Source organism: Leptinotarsa decemlineata, unplaced genomic scaffold, assembly GCF_025532065.1.
Source record: "Leptinotarsa decemlineata unplaced genomic scaffold, Ldec_3_MD MMD2_tig00000035_RagTag_RagTag, whole genome shotgun sequence".
Lineage (NCBI taxonomy): Eukaryota > Metazoa > Arthropoda > Insecta > Coleoptera > Chrysomelidae > Leptinotarsa > Leptinotarsa decemlineata.
The window spans coordinates 13,529,389-13,555,370 of record NW_027412540.1 but is presented as its reverse complement, the minus strand read 5'-3'; the positions used below and the strand labels follow the sequence as shown (position 1 = coordinate 13,555,370).

Genomic DNA, 25,982 nt, shown 5'->3' with positions numbered 1-25,982 from the left:
TCTTCTATTAATTATCTGCGAGCGCTTTCGACAGTTGGTAGTACTGTCATCATCTGGCACTCTGGTACTCAAACTGAATTTTGATCTTCCTAATTGTTCTTTTTATACGGTTCTGTCCACGAATGTCCCCCTTTTGATTTATATCATACACACTCGATAACATCTATACCTCTATATATATATATATATATATATATATATATATATATATATATATATATATATATATATATACATACAGAGATATAAATATTAACGAGTGTGTATGATATAAATCAAAAGGGGGAAATTCGTGGACAGAACACTCAAAAAATAGGGGCAAACCGCGGACACGTGTTTCTGGCTATTGGCCTCATCAGCGCGGTGCAGCAACATCCTGTTGGTGACCGCGCTGATGAGGCCAATAGCCAGAAACACGTGTCCGCGGTTTGCCCCTATTTTTTGAGTATTCTGTCCACGAATTTCCCCCTTTTGATTTATATATATATATATATATATATATATATATATATATATATATATATATATATATATATATATATATATATATATATATATATATATATATATTAACCGCGGAAACCTATATATATCTATATAGGAAAATATATAAAAAATATATATGCAGCTTGCTCGTATCTTGTAACTGTATTGTAGGTATGTAATTGATTGTACATAGATAATCACTATCAAATTTTAAAATTGTTCACTCACAAACATTTTGTTTTAGGTTTTTCGACACTTCAATTCTCAATAAGCTATTGTACGGCCCTGGACTTTCCATAACTCCCGTGAAACAGGAAAAGTATGATTGCCACTTCACAGCTAATAACTTCAAAACAGCCAGCACTGTCTTCAATAACTCCAATTCTCTCAATGGTTACACCGAAGCAATGACTTCTTTTTTCAACTCATTACCACAACAATCTAAACAACATGATACTCCATCCAAAGATCCAATCGATATCACTTGTTCAAAGTCAGTACCTCCAGAGATTGTCAATGTTCCAGCACCGAGCCTCGAGAACATTATCAACTGTTTAAAGCCAGGTCAGAAGAAGAAGAAAGAGAAACCGAAAATCGTTGAGCGTTACCAACCTTCCCCCCCTGTAGACCTAGACGAACCGATACACTGCGATTCTTGCAACGAAACTTATAAGAACAATGTTGCCTTCGCGTTGCATTCTGAAAAACATAACGAGGACGGAAAGTTTACTTGTCACCTCTGCGACTACAAAAACACCTCCAAGTACCATATAGAGATGCATATTCGAGCCCACGAAGGTACCACTAAGTACAAGTGCGAAATCTGCCAGAAGGCCTTCACTGTTAGCACTCACGCAATTGAGCACAAGTACTTCCATACTGGTGAAAAACCATTTGAATGCGACATTTGTGGAAAACATTTCATGTTCTCGTGGTTCTTGACTTCTCACAGACGTACCCAGCACTGGGAACTGGTGACTGGGAGTCCATTGGTTAAATATGATTGCACTATTTGCAATAAACACTATACCTCATCCACTGGCTTGAAAAGGCACAACCTAAGCAAACATAACTCTACTGGCGTAGACTCGTCTGTACTTTGCGATATATGTGGCAAAAGGTTATCCAGTAAGGAAAAACTGAAATTCCATAGACGCACCCACACGGGTTACAAGCCGTTTTCTTGTGATGTCTGCACCAAGAGTTTCTCTAGAAAAGAACAGCTGAAGGAGCATGAGAGGGTGCATACCGGAGAAAAACCATACAAATGTCAATACTGTGGAAAGGGTTTCACGCAAAGGAGCCCTTTGAGGATACATGAACGCACGCATACGGGGGAGAGACCATACGTTTGTAAAATTTGTAATAAAGGATTTATTTCCAAAGGGGTAATGGATACTCACATGAAGACTTGTCCGGGTATCATACCGGAAGACGATATGTATTAGCTGGTTAACAAACCCTGATTAACCCAATGACTTAATAATGTTGGAGCAACGAAATTGCAAACAAGTAATTAAAAAGTTTTACCGGAAGTTTCCCTCACCAAAATAAAAAAAGTTTTGACGTTTGTTTGAAGGTGATTGACAATGTTTCATAATGAATTTCATTATTTCGGACTTCCATTGTCTGATATTATATAAAATGATTTTAAATCCCTGAAAGAACTAATTAGATAGAAGAATTAAAAAAGAATAGCTGGAAATAACAATTATATTGTCGCAACTCAGTACTCGCTTGGCTTATTAACGAGAGGATTTTATTCGCTGTTTCACCCATTCATTATTCATCCAAATAATGAAAAAACTCATTTTAAAACTTAATTAAATATTCATTGTAACGAAACAGGGAAAAAAATACTTCAGGAATAAACTTACACTAAAATGTTAATCAAAAATACAATAAATCACCAAAAACTCACATTATACTGCCACCCAGCAGGATCGAAGAAAAGGATATGTGCTGCATTGCTGGAACCTTTTCTGAAGATCAATTAGATACTGAATGAATTTCTCAATACTGTCTCTTTCTGATCTTGACCTCCCTCAATATTTATGAAGATTTATACGCTGACATTGCAACTTTGATCCGGTCACTGTACTAAGGTAAAATGCTCAGTATGCAATCTGTGCAAAGTTTGCGTGTTTCGAGATTGTTTTATATTTCTATATTCTGTGATCGTATCAGTTTTGATGTCTATGAAGTTGGAATATTGAAAGATGGAATTCTGAATAGGTACTGAATGTTTTTGTTTTAGAATATTAAAATTGAGGTTGGAACATCTTTCAATTCATGTATTTACTTAAATGAATGTGAATTATTTCATGATTATTTTCAATATTTGACACAATTAAGCAAAAAACCTGAAATGAAATAACAGTGAAATAAATCACAAGTGAAAATAGAACAATTGAACAAAAATTCAAAATAAAAAGTAAAGAGATTCCAAGCCAAGTTACTTCACGACGTTTCGATTTTTAGTAGCCGCAATCGTCTTCGAGTGATGACTGGACTAATTCCTCCGAGAGATGACTATTTATGGTCATTTGAGTACTTTCACCCGCTTTCCTTTTTCCGCTTCACCGGTTTAGTGGTAGATGACCGTTTGGCGTGAATTGGCCATTTTTTGCTTGATTATGGGTTTCCATATGTTGCGTATCTCTACGCTAGCTTGGCTGAATACATTGTTGGACTACATATATGCGGCATTTCTGAATTTCCTCTTGAACCAATGTTCCTCCCTGTGTATGATCTCAGCTTGGGACCACTCGATGTTATGTTAATGGTCCAAACATGAGTACTTTCACCCGCTTTCCTTTTTCCGCTTCACCGGTTTAGTGGTAGATGACCGTTTGGCGTGAATTGGCCATTTTTTGCTTGATTATGGGTTTCCATATGTTGCGTATCTCTACGCTAGCTTGGCTGAATACATTGTTGGACTACATATATGCGGCATTTCTGAATTTCCTCTTGAACCAATGTTTCTCCCTGTGTATAATCTCAGCTTGGGACCACTCGATGTTATGTTAATGGTCCAAACATGCTCGCCAAACGGTCAATTGTTCTATTTCTACTTGTATTTTATTGCACTGTTATTTCATTTCAGGTTATTTTTGCTTAATGTAATTGTTATTTTCTGCTATTATTTTTCAATTCTTCTTTTTAATTAGTTGTTTCAGGGATTTCAAATCATTTTATATATCAGACAATGGAAGTCCGAACTAATGAAATTCAATAAATGTTATGATTCAGTTATAAAAGGACAGGTGTTTGTTACAGTTTGTGATCAGTTTTCAGTGATTGTCATAGACTTTTGTTTGAAGGTGGTTGATATTGTCATAGACGTTATTCAACAGAACCGTAAAAATCGCACCGAGGTTAGAGATAATACGCCAACAACTAAAATCTAAGTCATCTAATATGACTGAGTTTTCTAAAATTACCCAACTTTATATCACAACACTGTAAGATAAAGGCTTTCATTTCAGTGTCGAAAATTAGCTGATATCCTAAAAGATATTTCATCACCATTCGAATTGTATGTTCTTTAGCTTAAGCTTGTCGAATTTCCAAAGACATCCCACTTTGAAGGGCCTTGAAAGTGTTCATTACGTTCATAGAGTTTTGTCACCTTCATTTCATGTGTAGAAACTAACCGCAGATAAGCTTATTATGTACCTATTTATCTATACCTGCATTATACTGGGTTTCCCAGAGCTTTTAGGCCAGCAGATTCTGCAGTCTTTGGCAAAAAATAAAATTGAGAAAAAAGTATCGTAGGTGACCATAAGCTTGTTCATGTTCCATAGCAAAATCCACCCCCAGGCAAACAATCCCTGAGAAACAACGTCTATCATTTATATTCCAAATTGTACCACTATGTTTGTTCTGGTTCAACTTACAGCCCGTTGTAGTCCTTATGCAACAATATATCAGAATAAGTAGTTGTAAGGATAGTTCGTCGACAAAAGTTAATTCTCTTGTGGGTACTTTCAATTAGACGGAATGAATGGTTCCACGTTATACTCGTGGTAATAGCCTGGGTCTCAAGATCCTTTTTTTGGAACTTCTGTCCATGAACACCGCGCTGACCGATAGTGACCTTTGAACAATAAACATTATTTTAACCCATTAAATATCATTATTAAGAAAAAATATTCACATACTTTGTAGACACATGAATAAATGAAAATCCATGGAAAAAAAATCCCGTTATTTTATTAGATTTACTTTAGTTAATTAACTAATTTTTACAAGTTTTAATATTACATAAAAACCCTGATAATTTTTTAACTAAAAACCAAAAATTTTGTCGACTTCTTGGAGCTTGTTTTGAAAGCCTTCTAAAAAGATTCCTGTTGGAAAAATCAAAAAATTTTGATTTTGATATTAGGATAATTTTGATATTAATCATAATATTCATCACTGATAAAAATCCCCCCAAAAAAATTTCAAATATCTCATAAACAACACGTTTGTTTAAAACAATTTCTTAAACAAATAGTGCTAAAAATTATAAAAAATAATTTTTATGTAACTTTGAATAATAAGAATACGAATGATTTTTAATATTAAAAAAAAATTGTTCATTGCTTTGATTGAATTTTTCACATTTTAACGTCTTTGATTATTAATAACAAAGTGAATCATCAAAATTTTTCAATTTTTCCAATGGGAATCTTTTTTGAATTTTTTTTCTTAATAATGATAGTTAGTGGGTTGAAATAATTTTTATTGTTCAAAGGTCCGTTTCGGCCAGCGCGTGCGGGACGCGCATCGCCCGCGTTTAGCGCTATTTTCGCCTCTGAATTAAAATTATAAACATTGGTGTTAGAGTTCCAGGAGGTGAGACTTTCTTTTAGGAAATCTCCTCCTCTTGAAATATCTTTTTTCAAACTTATGATATCTTTAATATTTTCCGAGATATTCGCAAAAACCCAAACCCACTCTTTTTTACTAAATTGTTTATAACTTTCACAGGTTTTTCGAACCCCTCTTGAAAATTTTCAAAAAGTCGCTAGAGGTCATTTCGAATCGAATGAGCTCTGGATCATAATTTTCGGTGCCCTTGAACAGAAGTTCCAAAAAAAAGGATCTTGTGGCCCAGGCTATAACAGGTAATAGTGGATGTGAAAGAAAAAGAATGAATGAAATGTTGAAACTGCTTGTGCTGAGTTTTGTTCCTACGGTATCTGGATGACAAATTGCCATAAGTCGTGATATCCTTATCTTATATCAAAATGCATTTTACCTTCACTCCCAACGAATACGTTGATACGCTTCTGTTTTTTTTGTGGATGCTAAAAGAATACACTTATTGCAGAGAGGCTACATGAACAGCGTTTTCCTGATCGGCAACCAGTTCGCAATTCGTTTTCGTATGTAAAAAATTCTAATGCGAACTGAATCATTTCCAGGGAATACAAATCAAGTACATCCTACTCCTGTGCTAACTGAGGAAAATGATATGAATGTGTTGGCCTACGCCGAAGCACATCCTCATATTTCCATCCGTGCATTGGCGGTGGAGACTGGAAACAGTAAGTCGTCTCTACGAAGAAGTTTCAAAAAGTACGGATGTCATCCCTTCAAAATTCATTCACACCCAACGCCCTTCGTGGTATCAGCCAGGGAAGTAGTTGTTTTCTGACGAGTGTCAGTCCATTAACCTACAGTTTAGGTAATTTGAAACTCTGGCCTGAAGGAATTGTTCTTTTAGATAATTTCATAATATAGTTACTACATTCCTCAATAATATCTTTCAATACCGTTGGATTGAAAATAGTGGAACTGAGCGATGACCTGCACGTTCTCCAGATTTCAAGCCCCTGGAATTTTTTTATGGGAATATTCAGAACGCGTTGTCTTCGAATCTGAACCACTTAATGTTGTAGATTCAACTCAGAAAATTTCAGAGGCTTGTAATACCAGTACTTGGGAAATTATTAGAGCTTTTTATACTCACGCGCTGATTCGGTGACTTGAAGCATGTGCTGGCCAGCATGTTGAACAATGTCTGAGTATAATTTCGTATTTCAAATACAGATGAGCTCTTCAGTTGATATTTCATTTGTATTTTTATATGCCATAATTCTGCATGCTAATCTAGCTACTATAAAACATTATTAAATGAGAACGTAGGTACGTTGAATCACAACAAACATGGGGATGAAATTTGATAAACAAAAGTTAGAGGGGTGGGTTTTACTATGTTGTATGAACTAGTTCATGGTCTCCTACGACACGTACTTTCCATTAACTTTATTTTTCTGTCAATAACTGAAATATTTATATTTTTGAATATCTGACACAATAGGATTATGGATAATGTCATGACGGATATTGTAGTGCAATGACGACATATGTTTTTTAAAGGTCATTTTCGAAGGCACTTCTGATTTTAAAGCAACATCAATGCAATAAATTCAATGAACATCTATAGACCATTCGGAATATTGTTCCTCATCGTTACGGGTTGTTCCGTTGAGTCCTTCAGATTTATTTGCATGCCGGTTTCGCTGCAACACTCGAGAACTAGTGTTACGACATGTATATATTATGGATATTTTCATTAAAAAAAATTGACTCAAAGGTCGTTTCATACAAATAATACTGACTACTTTATCAACAGTCAAAATATGTTCAGTAGACTATAACTTGAAGCACGGTTCTGCATATCTGAAATATATCAATCATTGTTTCTATCATGAAATACTAATGTTGTCTAAAATACTATCGAGTTGTGAAACTTGAAGGAAAATTGATTATTTGCACTCAGACATAGATTGGAAAGATTGTGTAACAAACACATCAACAGATCTATAAAAAATCCGGATAAGTTTCCCCGTTCTTTGCAGTCAAACAGTTATTGATTTTCCTTGAGAATGTTTGTAAATTTTCATCCACTATTTTAGTACATCGTGTCATGATTCAAAATGTATGTTCATGAAAGTTTGAAGGTACAGTATTTCGTCAATCTACCTATATATAGAATAAGGATGTATGAAAAATATCCTCACCGTAGAAGATTTAGATTCTATAGACTGAAATTCTTTGTATTAAATTATTTGAACAAACACTTTCCGTGATAGGTTTTATAATTCAGTTTCATGATTTTTTAAATTTATCTAATATTTTTATGCATGTTTTAAAATTATTTGTAGTGTTAGCAATAAAAGTGTACCGAATACCATTGTATTGAAACTTGTAGAAAACATGTATTGTTCCAATAATAAACATTGAGACTGTATTATTTTGTTGGTGATAATTTGTTTATATCAGGTCTTTTACTTCAGGTATGTAGTAGAATGAGCATATTAACTTCATGTATTGTAAAATTGATTTTGTCCAGAAATTTATTCTGAAACTCCACAATGAGAATTCAGAAATTGGTGCTTTATATTTACCAACGGTTGCTATGTAAATACCAGAAGAGAAAAGAAAAACTGCTATTAAAAAAAAAAGATTCGTTGTCGAAATAAAAAAAAATTACGTCAAAATGGTCAAAATTCAAATAAATAGAGGTAGAAGATGAATAAATTATAACAAAATATTGAATAGAACATCACGATTTTTTTTCTTTCATAAAATACTTAGATTTTTTTACTAGGGGGCCCCCAGTCCTCTCAATATGACTTTCACAAATGATACATATATTATGGCACTGACGACTTCGTGGAATCCGTCGACATCTAGTCTGGTTACTGGAAGAGGGGCCGCCAGTCCTTGCAAAATGTCTATCACTCCAATATTCATTTGGCTTGACTTTATTGATAAAGAAAAACGCATCACTTTTTTACTCTACTCCGACATCCACGTGCCATCTTTGAGGAGGGTCATTATCGGCACAACCGACCTCTTTCGCGATCGAAGAGGAAGTGCCTGAAATTAGCTAGGCAACATTTTTGTTTTTCAAAAAAAGTTACCAACAAAGTGTAAGTAAAGACATCTATGTATGTTTGCGTGAGAACTGGCAACTATTGGAGGTTAAAATTGACACCAATACCTATGTCTTGGCACCATCATGTCGCTGGAATTGCAAAAGCCGCTTCTCAAAAGTTTGGGACCAGAAAACCGCACACACCTCAGCAACTTTTGATGCTTTATAAAGCTCAGATCAGACCATCTGTGGATTATTGTTCTCATGTATGAAGCTCCGCCTCTAAGCATATCCTGTAGCTGCTGGATTCCATCCAGAGAAGAGCCATCCGCCTGATTAGCGACGCGATCATCACTTGTAACCTTGATAATCTGGAACATCGAAGAAAAATTGGAAATTTGTCTCTCTACTATAGATACTTTCACGGGAAGTGTTCAAGTGAATTGGCACATTTGAATCCACCAAGAGCGTTACATATCAGAAATACGCGACAAACTGTGGCTGCTCATCGTTTTGAGGTTCAACTCAGTACACCTCGAACTTTACTGTTCGGAAAGTTTTTCATTTGGAGAACTGCGTTTATGTGGAATAAACTTTCTGAGAACGTTTTCCAAATGGATTTAATCTCCGCATCGATTCAAATCCAATGTGAATCACTACTTTCGCACAGGCACCGCTCTTAGAGCGCCTTGAAGATTTTCCAGTAGTGCTTATTTTTGTTCTTAAAAAAGCTGTATTCACCATATTTGTTTTAGAACCTACAACACTTGTTTTATATCAGTCCAAATAATATATGGTGGTGACTGACATTTATTAACAATTTATTGATTTACTGTGATTATAAGTGATGAAAGTGGTTTTTACATTACGTTTGTGGAATTTGAGATTAGTTGACGCTATGTATTTTAATTTACATCATAAAATAAAATAAATTTTTACATTATTATTTAATATGTACTAAGTGTACAAATAAATCAATAATAAATACAAATAATAATCAATCAAGTCCTGATTTTTTTTTTCAAATATTAAATTAAATTGTAATCTTGACATTGTAAATAATAAAAGTTATCGTCATGTTGTCCCGTACACAGTACAACATGATGATAGTATATAAATTTCAATAAACACTTGTAATAAATTAATAAACTTGAACGAATAATCGAATAAATCACAGCGAAAAATAATTAATAAAAAAACGAAGTATAACTTCTTACGTGCGGTCATAAATACACACACTCTTTTTTTACTCACTCATAATTTATCTATCTTTTTATTACATACCTATTCTGAATTTTCCCCAGCTCAACGAATTTTTTTAATGTTTTCTGCTGTATTATATTCTTTCAGACTATTGTCTTTATCATTCATAATAATGTCGACATTTATAATATTTACTTCAATCTTTACAGTCGTATTTTCATTTTTTTTACTTTTGTATTTTATAATCAATTAAATATCATTATATTTTCACAGGAAACTTCACCACAATTCTATATTTACGTAATTCAGTTTGAAGTTTTTCATGTTTATATGTATACTTTGAATATTATCTTTCCCTCTTCCAACGTTCCTCCAAAAATATTCAGTTTTAATTAAAAATACGAATCAGAAAGATTTTCTGTGGCTTACAAAAATTTGCTTGTTTTCTGGACTTCTCAGATACTTATTTTGGTATGGATGGAAAAATGTTCAAATCTTTTATATAGGTAATTGCAATTGAGTCTTCTCAAATCTTGTCAATATAAAGATTCCATCATTGAAAGACAATAAATGTTGAAAGTAATTTATTTCTACGGACTCTCATGAACTAAACCGGAGCTGGTATGCCGTGGTTGAATAGAACCTGAAGTGCCAGACGTTTCGTCTGCTACTGCGGCAGCCATCATCAGTGGTTTGTACGTCGACTGCGAGGCTGAAAGTTTTATTTCGAAGTTTTAGCGACGAATCGTTCGTTACTGATTTTGTTCTTTTTAATTGTGACCCCAACCGTGAAAGTCTATGTCCATATCATAATTAAAAATCAAAAATATACACAAACTCCTCAACAGCAGTTTTAAAAAAATCTTTTTCTCCATTCATGTATGGAGGAACAGAAGAAACTTTCAAAGAAAAGTTATGAAAAATATCACTAAAAACCCTTTGGAAAAATGTGTAGAACGTACACATACCTATATTTCCTTCAGATAGAAACTATTAATTTTGTGAACAATTTGTTGCACAGAAAGCTTTTTTTACAACATGTGTATCAAAGTGATCATCTGACGATATCAGCGTGGTTAGTGCAACAGGCATCTAGAAATGTGTTCTGGTGACTAGGAAAACTATTTTTTCCACATTCACTTCACGCCAGATGTTCTACCCTTGTTTTTGTTGTGTGTAATTCAATGATCATTAGGATGATCATTTTGCCGGAAAGTTTTTATTAGTTTCACAAATCGAGCGGGCATATTTGGAGACTAGCTGTAAATCAAATTATCTAAAAGAACAATTCGTTCAGACCAGTTTCAAATTATCTACACTGTAGGTTAATGGACTGATACCTATCAGAAAAAATCATCGATTTTATGTTGATGATAGACACTACCTTGCACTGACGAGTGGCTAAACAGCCCTAAACCGTTGATTGAATAGAACTGGCCGATACTTGATGGAAATCTATATTAAAACTAAATAACTCCAGAAAGCTCGAGAAAGCTTTACAGCGAAATACGTGTCGCGGTTTTTGTAAAACCCTTTATAGGTAAAATCATACAATAGAGTGTATTATTAGTTAGCCCGAAACCGGTCTGCAAATGTGTTTCAATAATTGAAAATCTATTGCGGCAGTTGTATCGCCAACACCTCATGCAAGAATAACTTTGATGAAAAATCATGTACTGACACCTATTGGATGTTATCCAACTCCCTTTGTGGTATTAGCCAGGGGAGAAGTTGTTTTCTGATAGGTGTCAGTCCATCAACCTACAGTGTAGGTAATTTTAGACTGGCCTGAACGAATTGTTCGTTTAGATAATTTGGTTATTGTTAGTATTGTCCAATTTGTTTCCCTTTTCTAAGCTTTCTATTATTTATACATCAATGGAGAAGTCGAAAGCCAAACAGGATTTTCCCAAAATATTTCTCTCTTGAGAATACTTCGTTTTTATAAATCTGCAGGAGTATTTCAGTGATTTTATCTTTCAAAGATGAACTCATCACTTACAAATATACCCAATTTTAAATCATGTTCTCTACCAAGCAAGTTACAATACTTGCTACAATACTATTCTACTATGCGTTGTAAAATGGTAACTATTTTTTACAGAATATTGAACTTCTTGTGTTTCATTTAAAAAAAAATTCACAAGCTATCCGAATATTTCTCCTAACCTAGCAGGTTCTTGAGCTTTGTCCACAATAATCTCATACATGGATCGACAGAAAACCCAAACTCAAAGATGGTCCAAGTCATCGACTAGGTCGTCAGTGCGATGCTTTTGTGCTATAGTTTCATCAAGTTATCTATTTGGAGTGAAAGCTGGAGAAATACAGTGTGTGATTTCCTATTTAGTGCTAAATCTCGGAATTGGGTTAAGGATTCTCTGACAGTGACCTATCGGAGAATTATTTTCTTTAATGGTGGAGTATACATTTTCTGCTGGCCCATGGAAGAAAAAGGATTAAATTTTGAATGGAAATTTAGAATTAGTGTTGATATATCAAAAACATTTTCGCGTTCAAGTGATTTATATCCGCCAAGCATTTCTCCAATTATTCTCATATAGTTTGAGCTAAATCCTGAATATCCCAATAAGCATTCACTCAACAATAATTTTATAGAGTTATTCCATATTGAAACGAATAAAAATTGAATATGGTGTGTGAACGTGTTCCACTAGCGTGTTTTGGTGATGACCATTTTAGTTCGACGAAAAATCTCCCCTCTCTATTAGTTCATTTCTAAAACACTCTCCTTTCAGATTGCTGGACGTAAAGAAAGAGGAAATTGAAGATGCTGATTATGAGGTGAAACCATCCAAATCCAGAATTCGAAATCGTAAGAAACAAGTAAAACGCAAGAAAGCCGATATGGCTCACCCACCACCCATTGAACTGGACGAACCTATCCAGTGTGATGTCTGTAGCGACACCTACAAGAACAACGTTGCCTTCTCATTACATTCCATAAGCCACAGCGATGACGGCAAATACTCCTGTCATATTTGCAACTACAGAAACGCCTCAAAGTACCACATAGAAATGCACGTCAGGGCTCATGAAGGTACCACCAGTTACAAGTGCGAAATTTGCGATAAGGCGTTCACGGTCAGTACCCACGCGTTAGAGCATAAATACTTCCACTCCGGGGAGAAACCTTTCCAGTGCGAGATCTGCGGAAAGCACTTCATGTTCTCCAGATTCCTAGCTTCCCACAGAAGAACCCAGCACTGGGAAATCATTACTGGAACGCCTCTCATCAAGTACGACTGTACGATTTGCAAGAAACACTATACGTCTTCCAGTGGTTTGAAGAGGCATAATTTACGCAATCACAATACCGAAGGGATAGACATTTCCGTTCTTTGCGACATCTGCGGAAAGAAAATCTCCAGCAACGAGAAACTCAAGTTCCATCGTAGAGTACATACGGGGTATAGACCACATGCTTGTGAGGTATGTGGCAAAAGTTTCTCCACCAAAGAACAAAAAAAGAACACGTGAGGGTACACACCGGTGAAAAACCGTATATCTGCAAGTTTTGTGGAAAGGGCTTTACTCAGAGGTCGCCTCTGAAGATCCATGAAAGATCACATACAGGGGAGGCTCCCTATGTTTGCATGCTGTGTAACAGAGGTTTCGTTTCGAGAAGTGCCATAAATAATCACATTAAGCATTGCACATTCAATCCAGCGTAAATACTACATTTAGTGGTTGATGTTACAGGGTGAATGGTGAATAGATTCTAGTCACTTCTGAGTTTGGTCTGATTGAAAGTTTGCATGAACAAAATTTTCGGTTTATTTTTCAATGTACTCCGCTACTTATTACAGATATATAATTTGTTTTACTTGTTGGTATTAGAACAGTCATAAAATTCATAGCACTCTTCGTACTTATATAATGTCTGTCACATTGAGCTTCCATTAGAAGTTATTGAAATGGTTTCGTGCATTGTTTTTTGTTAATTCATCTATATACATATGCTGCTTTCTATGTTCCTTCAGAAAAATACTTTTAAAAAATGTGAAAACATCTGATCGATTGAATCGTCCTTATTTTAAATGAAAACTTGCTTGGAGAATATGTTTTGATATACTAATAATAAAAACAAAACAAATTTTCAACGAAAGAAAGGTTTTCGATCTTTATACAAAAGTATGTGGGAATCTTCCAAAAAAAAGAAAGAAGACAGTTAATTTCAGAATGAAATTACTCTATTTCTTCTCGAAATCTGAATAAAGAAAGCAATATACGACATTTCAGTTGAAAACAAACTTTGATAAGCCACGCTTTTATTCGACAATCTGTATATCAGTAAATACTTTTGAAAAGCCTATTGCATTGACAACTGAAATTTTCATTAAGAACTTTCTTGACCTCTGTCCGCCATCTCGAACTTCTAATGGAAATTTTATGAGACACACACTGAATGTGTGAAATTGGGTAGAATGCGAATTTAAAAAAAATATTATTCACATCCCCATATGCAAAATATTGGTTACAAATGTCTACCTATAATTTTTTACTTTCCTTGTATAACCCAAGAACTGAAAATAATATGTTAAAATCTGTTTTTCGGTTAATCAGTTGTCGCCCTGCTACTAACGAAAACTCTCAGAAGTCGAAAATTGTACGAACTAAATATTAACTAGGTCTTGCTTTCTGACGTTGCACAAATCTATTATACACATTTTTGTACAAAAATTTTTGTATGCCTTTTTCAGTTGAGAATTTAAAATAACGCTATAGAAAGGAACAGCATATTTCACTACATATCATGTTTGAGAAGCAAACGATTTTTGTATTCATTTTTTCTTTATTTTTGCATCTTCATATTTCTATCAAGTTAGCGTATCGCCGAAACTGTATTTTTCGTTCAATATTCAGTAACCCCTTTTCATTTTGGCAAAAGTGTAAAATGCTACATAGGGTAGGGCGGGGCTATATAGTTGAGCAATTTTTTACTCAAGTGATTATAGCTCCTCAACAATAAGTCTCAATAGTTTGTGTGGCATACCGATGGATTACTTATTTATTCTACAAAAAAGCCCATAGTAATTTATTTCTAACAAATCAAGTTCAAAAGTTACAGCTGTTTAAACGAAGAAAGTCAAGTATGCTCAACTTACCCCATAGGTGAGGTAAGTTGAGCACGGGTATAGGGCAAATTGAGCAGTTAGAAATTCTAGTCTAACTAAGGTTGTATTTAATAATTAACTGTTACTTTATAATTTCTGAGTGAAAAAATAAAACAAAACATAATATTTTTCTAGAAATTGAGCATAAAAATAGAATCAACAAAAACGCAATATATTTTAAGATTAATTTTTGGAATAGATTCATCCTTTCCACTTTCAATAAAGATTGAATTAAGGAAAAATATCCATAATGACTAAAACTAATCATTATTGTCATCGGAATTGCAATTGATGCAAATGAAATAAAGGCCAGTAACTTGGACACATTTTATATATGCCCACTCTTTACAATCTTCGCAATGGATCCACTTCTCTCCTGGTATGCTGTCAGACCAGACTTCGCTACAAACCAGGCATATACATTCATCTTTGTCACTTTCATCACTTGACTGAAGTATTTTTTTTACTAACACTCACTTTTCTTTCTTTTTTTTAATTTTCTTCTTTTGCTTCTTAACTTTTTTACTATATTTATTTTGTTCTTCTTTCAATGCGTTTTTCTCGGGTGTATCTGTGCATGAGAATTGCAGCCTTTCTCTTTCTTCGAATACTTGTACTTATCTTTCTTGGAGCTGCCTTTGGGTATGGCTGAACATTTTCTAGGGCTGTATATTTTCTTTATTGCTCCTACTGGGCTCAGGTTCACATTGACTGGCAGATGTTGACGGAACGGGATCAGGTTGCATAGGTTGAGTGGTGGACATTGCTTGTTCTTGACGATCTCTTTCTAGGTCAATAGATGCTGGATCTGGATGGTCAGTTATAGACGATGGTGACAACTCATCGTCGCTAAAAATGTTGGGGTTATATAGAAAGAAGCCAGTCTTTTCAAAACTATTCATAATATTCATACTTGTCTGAGCAAAAGGCATTGAATAAGCGACTATTTTTGGGATATCGTAAATGGTTATAGTCTACCCTGAGTTGTTTCGTATCCATGAATCTTGTGCAGAGGCGCAATATTTTTTGAACGGTCCGAATACTGAGACGTCCATCCATTTACATATTGAGTTGAGTACACACCTCTTGAAGTTTTCCTTTTATACGTCCGCATTCTAAAACGAGAGGAAAATATAAGTCACTATTATTTTGAATCACGGAGTAAGTTGAGCAACAGTTGCTCAAAATACCCCAACCCGAGTATTTGAATTTAAAATGAGGTTATGAAAAAACTATTAGTTTAAACAAAATCCATAAAAGATATCAAAAATACATGAAATTTATGAGACTTTAACACGTACTTGATTGAAAATGAATAACATTTGACATGTACAGAAGAAATTTACACAGACACGATTTTTTTTACTTTTTGTTCGCAAAATAAACAAAGCGCTCGCGTGCCTTACTCGATCGTCAATTCGCCACTAGCGGTCGCGTGATCTGTTCCCCTCCCGCGCCCCCGCATTTTTTTCATTTGACGTGTTAGCGTCCAGTGTATAGTTTCGGAGATATTTTGATTGCCCAACTTACCCCAATGCTCAACTAGCCCCGCCACACCCTACTTTTATGACATTTTTGCTATCCTGTTTATCTTAAAGTGTTCGGAAAGACAATGCTATTATTTGGGTAATAAATATACTATGATAACTTTCATGAAGCAATGGCTCTGAATAAGAATTTTCAAATATTTAATTTTAATTTACGACAAAAATTTTACTTCTATGTGAATTTCCGATCTGGACCAAAATCATTGTTGATAGAGTCGATATTACCATCCTTGAAATTTTTGAATAGGTTATATGAAACATATTGGTGCTGACGTTACCTTGTCCACCCTTTCATTTATATTTTTACGTAATAAAAATTCAAGGGTGCTTTGGTACATAAAAGTATAAATTATTGTGAAATTTGTGCAAATTAATTTTCGATTAATATCCGATGAACTCATTTCATTTTGTTAAAGTTGTTTGATTGAGTATACCTTTGAATAATTTCATGGTAATCGATTCATCTCCAATTATATTGTCGTTAATGTATTTGTTATATTTGATTTTTGTGCGAATAAACATGTTTGATGAATGTTTCTTTTCTTTCATTAAAAAAATATGTATAAAATATGTTTTTTCCGTTAACCAGCTATCGCACCCCTAATTACGACAACCCTCAGAAGTCGAAACTTGTACGAGGTAAGAACTAACGAGGTCTTACAAGTGAAAATCGAGCGTTCAGCCTGGGGCTTGAACCATCGACTCACATCGGCCGATTGACTTAGTGAACAAAGCACCCACGTCGAACCGCCCTCCTACCGACCCGGGCTACCCCCTTCAAAGTAGCCCCCTCAGATATAAAAAACTTGTGCCAGCGATTTCATCAATCCTCGAAACACTCCCGATATGCACATTTTAGTATGTCCTTGATCTCTCTCAGCAATTCGGTTTTTATTTCCTGAATCGTCGCAAAACGCTGTCCTTTCATGGGTTTCTTCAATATTGAGAACAGGAAAAGTCGCAGGGGGCAAAATCTGGTGAACACGGTTGGATGTCGTCCAACAAAAGTGCATTTTTATCAAAAATCGTTGCTCAGATCGATTTTTCACAAGAGTACTTCTATTCAGAAAATTGTCTGAGTAACCTGAATTTGTTGAAAAATATTGAAAAATACCTGTCATTTCAAAGTTTTGGGGTGTGGACCATCTGGGGTAGTCCGTTCCTGATTTTGTAGCAAAATAACTGACTCCTGCATGATAGCTTATCAAAGCAATCCATTTTTTCAGTCAATCACCAAAATTTGGTTGACTTTGAATATTCACTTGAAAAGTTATCAGAAAATAACATTTTTCATTTTGTAACTTTGAGGAAGGTAACGAAGGATTTTAGGAGCAAAAGTTATATGAAGTACTGGTGATATTTTGACCCCATCTATACATTCCCGAGAGGAAAAGAGGAACTCAAGGGGCACCCTGTGTATGCTCGTCAAAAACATTTCATTTAAAAATTTTGAGGTGATTGTCGCCTTTGCTTATAGATGGGAACTCTTTTGGGTATGTTTCGTTTTCGACTACTCTATACCTATGCCATTATTTTATGAAAAATCCTGTATTTACCGAATATTTTTTTAATTTGGGTTCCCAGTAGATGATTGATCTGTTTGCCGTTGTTTGCTTTATCACTCTCTCGTTGAGTAACTGAATATAAATGAACAAATTCATAACTTTAAGCCACCCTGTAATAATTGTGGTATAATGGCGATCAAAATTGAGAGGGGAAATAAATAGGATAGGAATTAAGAATAATCATCTGAGGATGAAATCTTGATTATCTATCTGTTTTCAACCAATTAAAAAGTTATTTAGGTAAACGAACATTAACATTTCTGGAAGTTTGAAGAATGAAACTCTTAATTTGAATTGACCATTGAAAACATTTTTTCACAATTCCCACCTTCATCAAATATACCTACTTGTGATGCAAGTATACATCCATCGTTGCATTCATTACATCAAACAAAGGTGTAGTCATTAGTTCAGAATATGACGAAAACTCACAAAGAAAAAAAGAGTGAGTATTTGGAAAAGGTATAATTTATCATATCAACTGGACTAAAATATATTCAATTTTTAGGTCGAGAAAGTCAAAAACGAAACGTCAGTTGAAGAAGCAGTCGAAGCGTGGTAAATCGAAGAAGTCGAAGTACAAAAAATCTTCAGAAGACCACCCACCTCCACTGAAACTAGAACAGCCTATCCAATGTGATGAATGCGAAATGTATTTCACCAACAACGTCGATTTCGCATTTCACTCGAGAAGTCACGACAAAGACGGAAAATACACTTGTCATCTCTGTATCAATTTCCGAAACGCTTCCAAATACCAAATCGAGATGCACGTCAGAGCCCACGAGGGTACCACCAAATATAAATGCGAGATATGCAACCAAGGGTTCACAATTAGTACGCACGCTATTGAGCACAAGTATTTCCACACTGGGGAGAAGCCTTTCCAGTGCGAAATTTGCGGCAAACACTTCATGTACTCTTGGTTTCTGTCAAGGCATCGGAAATCATCGCACTACGAAATACTCACAGGAAGTCCTTTGGTTAAATACGATTGCTCTGTTTGTAACAAGCACTACGCCACTGCATCCAGTTTGAGTAGACATAAATTGAGCAAACATAAAAACATTGACGGCTCTGTTCTCTGCGATATTTGCGGTAAGAGGCTCTCGAGCAGGGAGAAGTTGAAGTTTCATCTAAGAACTCACACGGGTTATAAGCCTCACAGTTGCCACCTGTGCCCCAAAAGTTTTGCCAAGAAAGACCAGTTGGTGGAGCACGTTCGGGTGCATACAGGAGAAAAGCCGTACATTTGCAAATACTGCGGCCGGGGATTTACTCAAAGGACTCCATTGAAGACCCACGAGAAGACCCACATTCGAGACGAGAGCAATTCTTGTGCTATTTGTGGGATTAGTGGAGGTTGTTTTCACGTTCCTAGAAAGTTTTCTGAGGGATCTCTAGTACAGAAAGATATCACTGCATGTCCTATTTGCGGAGAACTCGGGCCTTGTCCCCACTTACCGGGGCTACCTTTCAGAACTGCCAAAGAGGAAATCACGCCTTGTCCTGTATGTGGATCTCTTGTGCCCTGTGAGCATCTTATGAAGATGAGCATGATGACGCCTTCTCGAGAAGAAATGCCCTCTTGTCATATATGTGGAGATGTTGGCATTTGTTCACATGTGCCTAGGATGCCTATCAAAACGCCTTCGAGAAATGAAGTTATTTGTAGCTTGTGCGGACAGTCTGGTTCTTGTACCCATTTCCCAACTTTTTTGCCAATGGGTTTTCCTAATTCATCGTAATAAAGTACAACTTGATTCACATTCAATAATTGTCACATTTTTTCGAGATTTCTATTCTAGGCATGTGAATGAATTCGGGTGTACTTTTGTTTTCTAGATGGTAATATATTTTATCGAGTTCATTTATTTATCAAACAAAAAAAATTCTATAATAGGTTATTTAGAGTTTTTGAATTGAATTCGTTAGATTTGTGTATAAAGCAGTGAGAGAGTCTTGTATGTCTGAAATCTTAAATTCAGATCCATTTTTTCAATTTTATTTTGAATGCATTGCTTTGAGCTTGGTCTTGGAATATTCCAAATCCAGAGGAATAACATTGTAATTTGATAGAACGAAAGTTTGTTTCATAAAGTGTCTAAAGTTACAGTGTACTTAGATAATAGACATGAAGAGAAGAGAAGATGATTTTCAATAAAATAAAAGTATAAATTGGTCATGTAACCATCAATGAGAGCGAATGACGTCATGCTCAGTAAATATGACGGACGGTGTTTATAGAATCTGTGGATCGTGTTGTTATGATTACGAGTCTATTTTTCAATTTCTGCATCACTTAGATCCCTATTCAAAATATGTTCCAAAAATAATCACTTCTTGCATTTCATCAGTTCGGACTGCTATTGTCTTATATGATACGATATGATTTGAAATCCATGAAAGAAAAAATAAAATTGAAATATGAAAGGAATGGCTGGAAATAGCAATTATCTTCAGCAATAACCCTAAAATGAAATTACAATAAAATGAAAATTGAACGAAACATCGAAAATTGAACAATTGAAAATGAAATAAAAAATTGAAAGATTTCATGACAAGTTACTTCATGACGTTTTGATTGTTAGTATCCACAATCGTCTTCGGGCGATAAAAGGACTATTCCTCCGAGAGATGACTATTTATAGGCCGTTCGAGTGCTTTCACCTATCCCCTCTTCTCTCTCTATCTCTCCATATGTTGTGTATCTCTACGCTAGCTTGGCTGAATGCGACGTTGGACAACATATATGTAGCTTCTTTGAACTTCCTCCTAAACAAGTGTTCCTGCCAGTGCATGATATCAGCCCAGGACCATTTGATGATATAATGAAGAAAAGAGAATTGAAAGTTTCTATGTTTTTACCACTTTTATTTGTAACTAACGTTACTGCAGTTTCGTCCTATAAGGGCATTGTCAAACTTACACATTAAACTGTTTAATGTATAAGTTTGAGAATGTCCTTATAGGACGAAACTGTAGAACGTTAGTTACAAATAATAGTGGTAAAAAACATAGAAATTTTCAATTCTCTTTTCTTCATTATGATTTCCTACCACGTAATAACGGCTACATCCATCAATTTACTTGATGATATGATGATGAGTTCAAACACGCTCTGTTATTCCCGATTTACTGATTTCTCCTCGTTGTGTGCTTCCTTTGTGCTCGACATGGCGGACTTTCAATGGTCTCGTAGTTTCACCGATATAAGTTTGCCGCTCTCAAAGGTTATCCGTTAATGGAATTCTTGGAATCGCAGTCTGCGTTTGGTACTCTGGTTTTCGTGAGGCTGCTACGGATAGTGTTTCCGGATCTGAAGTAGGTTGTGATGTTGTACTTGTACTAAATTTTTCTAGTGTGTTGATAATTCCTCTTTTGGTACATTAATGGTGGTTGGATTCGTGATTCAGATACTGTCCCGTGTGAGTAGGTTTTCGGTATACATATGTTTCCCACTTAATGTCGGTCCTTTTCACCAATACGTCTAAGAATGACAATTTGTTGTGGACTTCCTTCTCCATTGTGGGGATGTAATAGAAGGTCTTACGCTGCGCTGTTAATGTGCTTTAAAAAGGTGTCTAGTTCTGTATTCCTATGGTTCCATATTATGAAGGTGTCGTCGACGTATCTCAATGGCCAAATTTCAAACCACTCCATATATATGCCCACCAGAAGCCTGTCTGGTTGAGATACGTTGATGCCACCTTCATAATATGGAACCATGGGAATACAGAACTAGACACCTCTCTGGAGCACATCAACACGGTAAGACCTTCCATCACCTCCACAATGAAAAAGGAAGTCCACAACGAATTGTCATTTTTAGAGATATTGGTGAAAAGGACCGACACACTAAGTGGGAAACACCTGTACACCGATATCTCACTGACACTGGACAGTATCTGAATTACGAATCCAAGCACCAACGATCTATCAAAAGAGAAATCATCCGTGCTTTGGGGCTCTGTAATACGATAAGAAACTAGGCATCTTCAACGGAATGGTTACTCCAAAGTGACGTTGGAACAGACTTTGGCTGTAAGACAGCGAGAGCCTCGCAAGGAAGAAAAGCCGTCACAACCAGTGTTTGCACTTTCCTACATCAGAGAATTGTCGGAAAGGATAAGAAAAATTGGGTGCAAGTATAACATCAGAACCTGCTTCAGATCCAGAAACACCATTAGTAGCACGAAAACCGGGCCATAAAACGCGGACTGCGATTCCGAAAATTACATTTACCAGAATAGTGAATCGGGAATAGCAGAGCATGTTTGGACTCTTCAACATAACATCAAGTGGTCCGAAGCTGAGATCATCTGCAGGGATGAACACTAGTTTAGGAATTTCAAAGAAGCTGCATATATGTTGTCCAACGAAGCATTCAGCTAAGCTAGCATAGAGATACGCAACATATGGAAACCCATAATCAAGCAAAAAACAGTCAACTCTTGCCAAACGGTCATCTTCCGCTAAACCGGTGGAGCGGAGAGAGGGAATAGGTGAAAGCACTCGAATGACCTATTAATCTCTTGGAGGAATAGTCCAGTCGTCACTCGAAGAAGAGTATGGATACTAACAATCGAAACGTCGCGTCGTGAAGTAACTCATTTTAATTTTCAGTTTTATTTGTTCTCTCAGGGATTTCAATCTTGAGTAAAGTACATTTGAGTTCTCTAAGGGTATATGCACATTTTGGTGTGAAAAGGAACTTCAGTTTCTCATTATAATTGGGTTTCCTTCTATAATATTTAATAATGAGTGGGTACGATGAATGAAAGTTCAGGTGAAGAGGACGAGTAAATTGAATTCGAATAAAAACACGTCGTTATTTTATATCGTTAGTTTCAAAGTTTACTAAGTTATTACCTAATTTGAGTTAGGTTTACTAAATTTTTTTAATATGTCTTTTTTGATAATTGCCGAAAAAACCTGATTCATCCTATGTAGATCATTAGCTGAATGAAAATTGGAACTGTTTACTAAAAAGTACCTACCTGTATCATTAAAATGTAAGTGACAAAATCATCCGAAAATCGTATGAGTCTACTCATATAGGATTTTTAGCTGTATAGTTTACCTCATATAAGACTTTTTCAACCTGATCATAGGTTATTTTTGAGGTTAGTTAACCCCCAGTTAAAGGAAGGCTCAATTGTTTTCACCACTTTATACCCACTTTTATGAAAATATCAATAACTCCACAAGCACTAATGTGTAAATACGGGTGTACGAGTGGTACACTCGTAAATGTATTATCTAATGACAATTTTCACTTCCTCTCTATGGTTTCTTTGTATTTGTTTCATACTTACTTGGGATGCAAATCCCATCAAATGATACTGCATGAAATTTTCAGTCATTTAGCAGCTTGAAAAAGAATAACCACTGAACGTGAATGATAGGTACAACTTGTAACTAAAACAATAAAATAACTATAACCTCAGTAAATTGCTTATTACATTTCATCAAAGATGAATCACACACCTATTCTTCTACATAATATTATGTTTGCATCGAAACGATCTTCGCAAAAATAAATTGACGGATTCGTAGCTACATGTGTCGGGTCTTGCCGTAGCAACTTAACCACTTATCTCATTATTTTGTTATTTGGAACACTTTCAGTTGCAGCTTTAGGATTGCAAGTTTCGGAAGGATTCAGGCCTTCCTTTCTTATTTTATGACTATTTCATTTGCTAAATAAGTTATTTTCGAGATGAAAATTATTCAATTAAGATTCAAATAGTAATTATTATAGTCCATTTGCACACTTCATCCATGTCGTTGTTCACGAAATCTTCAATTTTATTTTTCATAAAAATGTAATCTTATTAGAAAGGTAAAGAAATTAGATGAACTGAACAAAGTTACTGGAAAATGTCTTGGTCATTTCGAAGTTCGTTATAATTAATAAACAGTTACTTTACAAATCTTTCTTTATTCATCTGCAGTTTGTAATCGTGTACTTTTCAGTAAATTTGATAAGTGTATGCATGACATTCCAAATTATATCACTTTGTCCGAAACGAAATATTCTGTTTGAGAACTTCAAGTGAGAAGACTCATTTACGTACATATATATTTTATCATTATTAATAGAGTAATAGAGAAGTATAATTTCATTAAAAGTTTTGTTTGAGCATATAAGAAATTCTTATGTAATCAAACTTTGTGAAATACTTATTTATTTTATTGTTGATTCAAGCAAATCGCCCATTTGTATTATTAGAGCTTTAATAGTTTAGTTACTTTTTTCCTGTTAACTGTTTTCATTCAAGTATTTATTAAATTTGAAAATTCATCTATTGTTTTTTAATTTTAATGGAAACCATTTTCCTAATGGAAAATGTCTCCTCATGACACATCTACAGTGTTTTCCTATAATTTTAAAGCATTGCTGAAACATTTTTGATTTGGTTTATTTTTCGGAGAAGAATTTCACTTTTGAATTTATGAAAGTAATATGGACGTTTCTTCATATTTTTTGTGTTTTTACCCTTCCACACTCTGAGAAATAAATATTGCTCAAGAGTAATGAAGGGCCAATTGAAAAAACTACTGCAAAAAAGTTACTATGTTATATAAACCACCGAAGAGCCCAATTCGTCAATAATTGTTTGAAGGTGATTGACAATGTTTCATGATGAATTTCACTAGTTCGGACTTCCATTGTCTACTATATAAAATGATTTGAAATCCCTGAAATAACTAAAAAAGAAGAATTGAAAATGAATAGCTGAAAATATTTGATAAAATAAGGTGTTCTTTCTCTTTCCTAGTACAAAAATAATCACTTCTTTGATTGACGACTTGTTTATTTTGTGGAAATTCATGTTCACTGAGGATACACTACAAAAACACACAAAAACACACTTTTGTCTTTTTTCCACGATATTTATTTATTGTTGACTAGTTTCGGCTATTACACCATTTTCAAAGTTTTGAATAGCTTTGAATAGTTTTGAATGGTATAATAGCCGAAACTAGTCAACAATAAAGAAATATCGTGGAAAATAGACAAAAGTGTGTTTTTGTAGTGTATCCTCAGTGAACAAAAATAATCGTATTTATAAATGATAAAACGCTCAGAAACTATGACATAAACAAACAGAATTATTTACAAAAATAATTGAATTACTGAATTTTCAGGAGATATGATGACTAGAAAAGATCAGGTCAATAGTCGATTCTCAATCATTCAATTTTTACTGAGGTGGCAGTGAATCCTGAAAGTTTGTTTATTGCCAGCTAGTCACTGAATGTATTTATGTTGAACTAATTTTTAACATTAATAAAATTAAAATGAGAAAACTACTATTGATTTATGGGAGAATATCATTATGCACAATAGCTATAGCTTAATTTCCTGTCTTTATCGCCTTGTAGCAGTAACAAATGATCATGTACTAAATATTTTTGAACTATCGTTTATACTGGATGACGTTAAGTTCCGTAAAAACTTCTTCATATTTTTTGGAGAGTTTTCATGAACACATTCCTCAAGACCCCTTTAAAAATCGGATTATGCCAATGTCCGTGAATAAAAAAAATGATTAGAATTGACATATTAACTACAGGTTTCGTTCAACTTGGATTCTAAATATTAATAATATATTAGGTGTTATATTCAATTACGAAACTTGATGGTAATTTTTTTTTATGTATAAGTGTATCTTAGTGGTCATGTCCGATACCGAATTATAAAAAAATAGCTGGAAAAATAACAAAAAAATAGCATTGTAGGTTCCATATGACTGCAAATCGTCATGATTTGATATAAAAGCTGTAAGTTCAAAAAAGATTCCAAAACAAATAGTAACGCCATCAACACATTTCATTAGTTCGGACTTCCATTGCCTAATATGATATAAATTGATTTGAAATCCCTGAAAGAACCTGTAAAAATAAAAAAATTAAAAATTTAAAAAGATTAGCTGAAAAATAACAATTACATCAACATACTCTGCTATTCCTGATTTGCTGGTTTCTCCTCGCTGTGTGTGCTTCTTGTGCTCGGCAATGCGAACTTTTAATGGCCGGATCCCTTTCAGGGATTTCAAATCAATTTATATCATACTAATACAATGTTGCTGTATCACTGCTGTTCCAATGTTTTGACAGAATCAGAATCAACGAACTTAGGCGTACGCAGCGATAT

At 34.7% G+C, this 25,982-nt stretch overlaps 1 protein-coding gene across 9 annotated transcripts in view; it reads left to right on the top strand.

The window, feature by feature from the left end:
• The window catches only part of LOC111510822 (uncharacterized), a 326,252-nt gene that overhangs the window by 159,353 nt on the left and 140,917 nt on the right, over positions 1–25,982 (top strand). The window contains exon 5 of one of the 9 annotated variants that reach the window (XM_074172254.1): positions 18,327–24,125. The exons of 7 other annotated variants lie outside the window; for them this stretch is intronic. In XM_074172254.1, the coding sequence (XP_074028355.1) occupies positions 18,327–19,566 (1,240 nt within the window). In that variant the 3' untranslated portion in view covers positions 19,567–24,125. Of the gene's footprint in view, positions 1–730; positions 7,736–18,326; positions 24,126–25,982 lie in introns of those variants that run through there. One more of the 9 variants, XM_074172257.1, reaches the window with a different exon arrangement.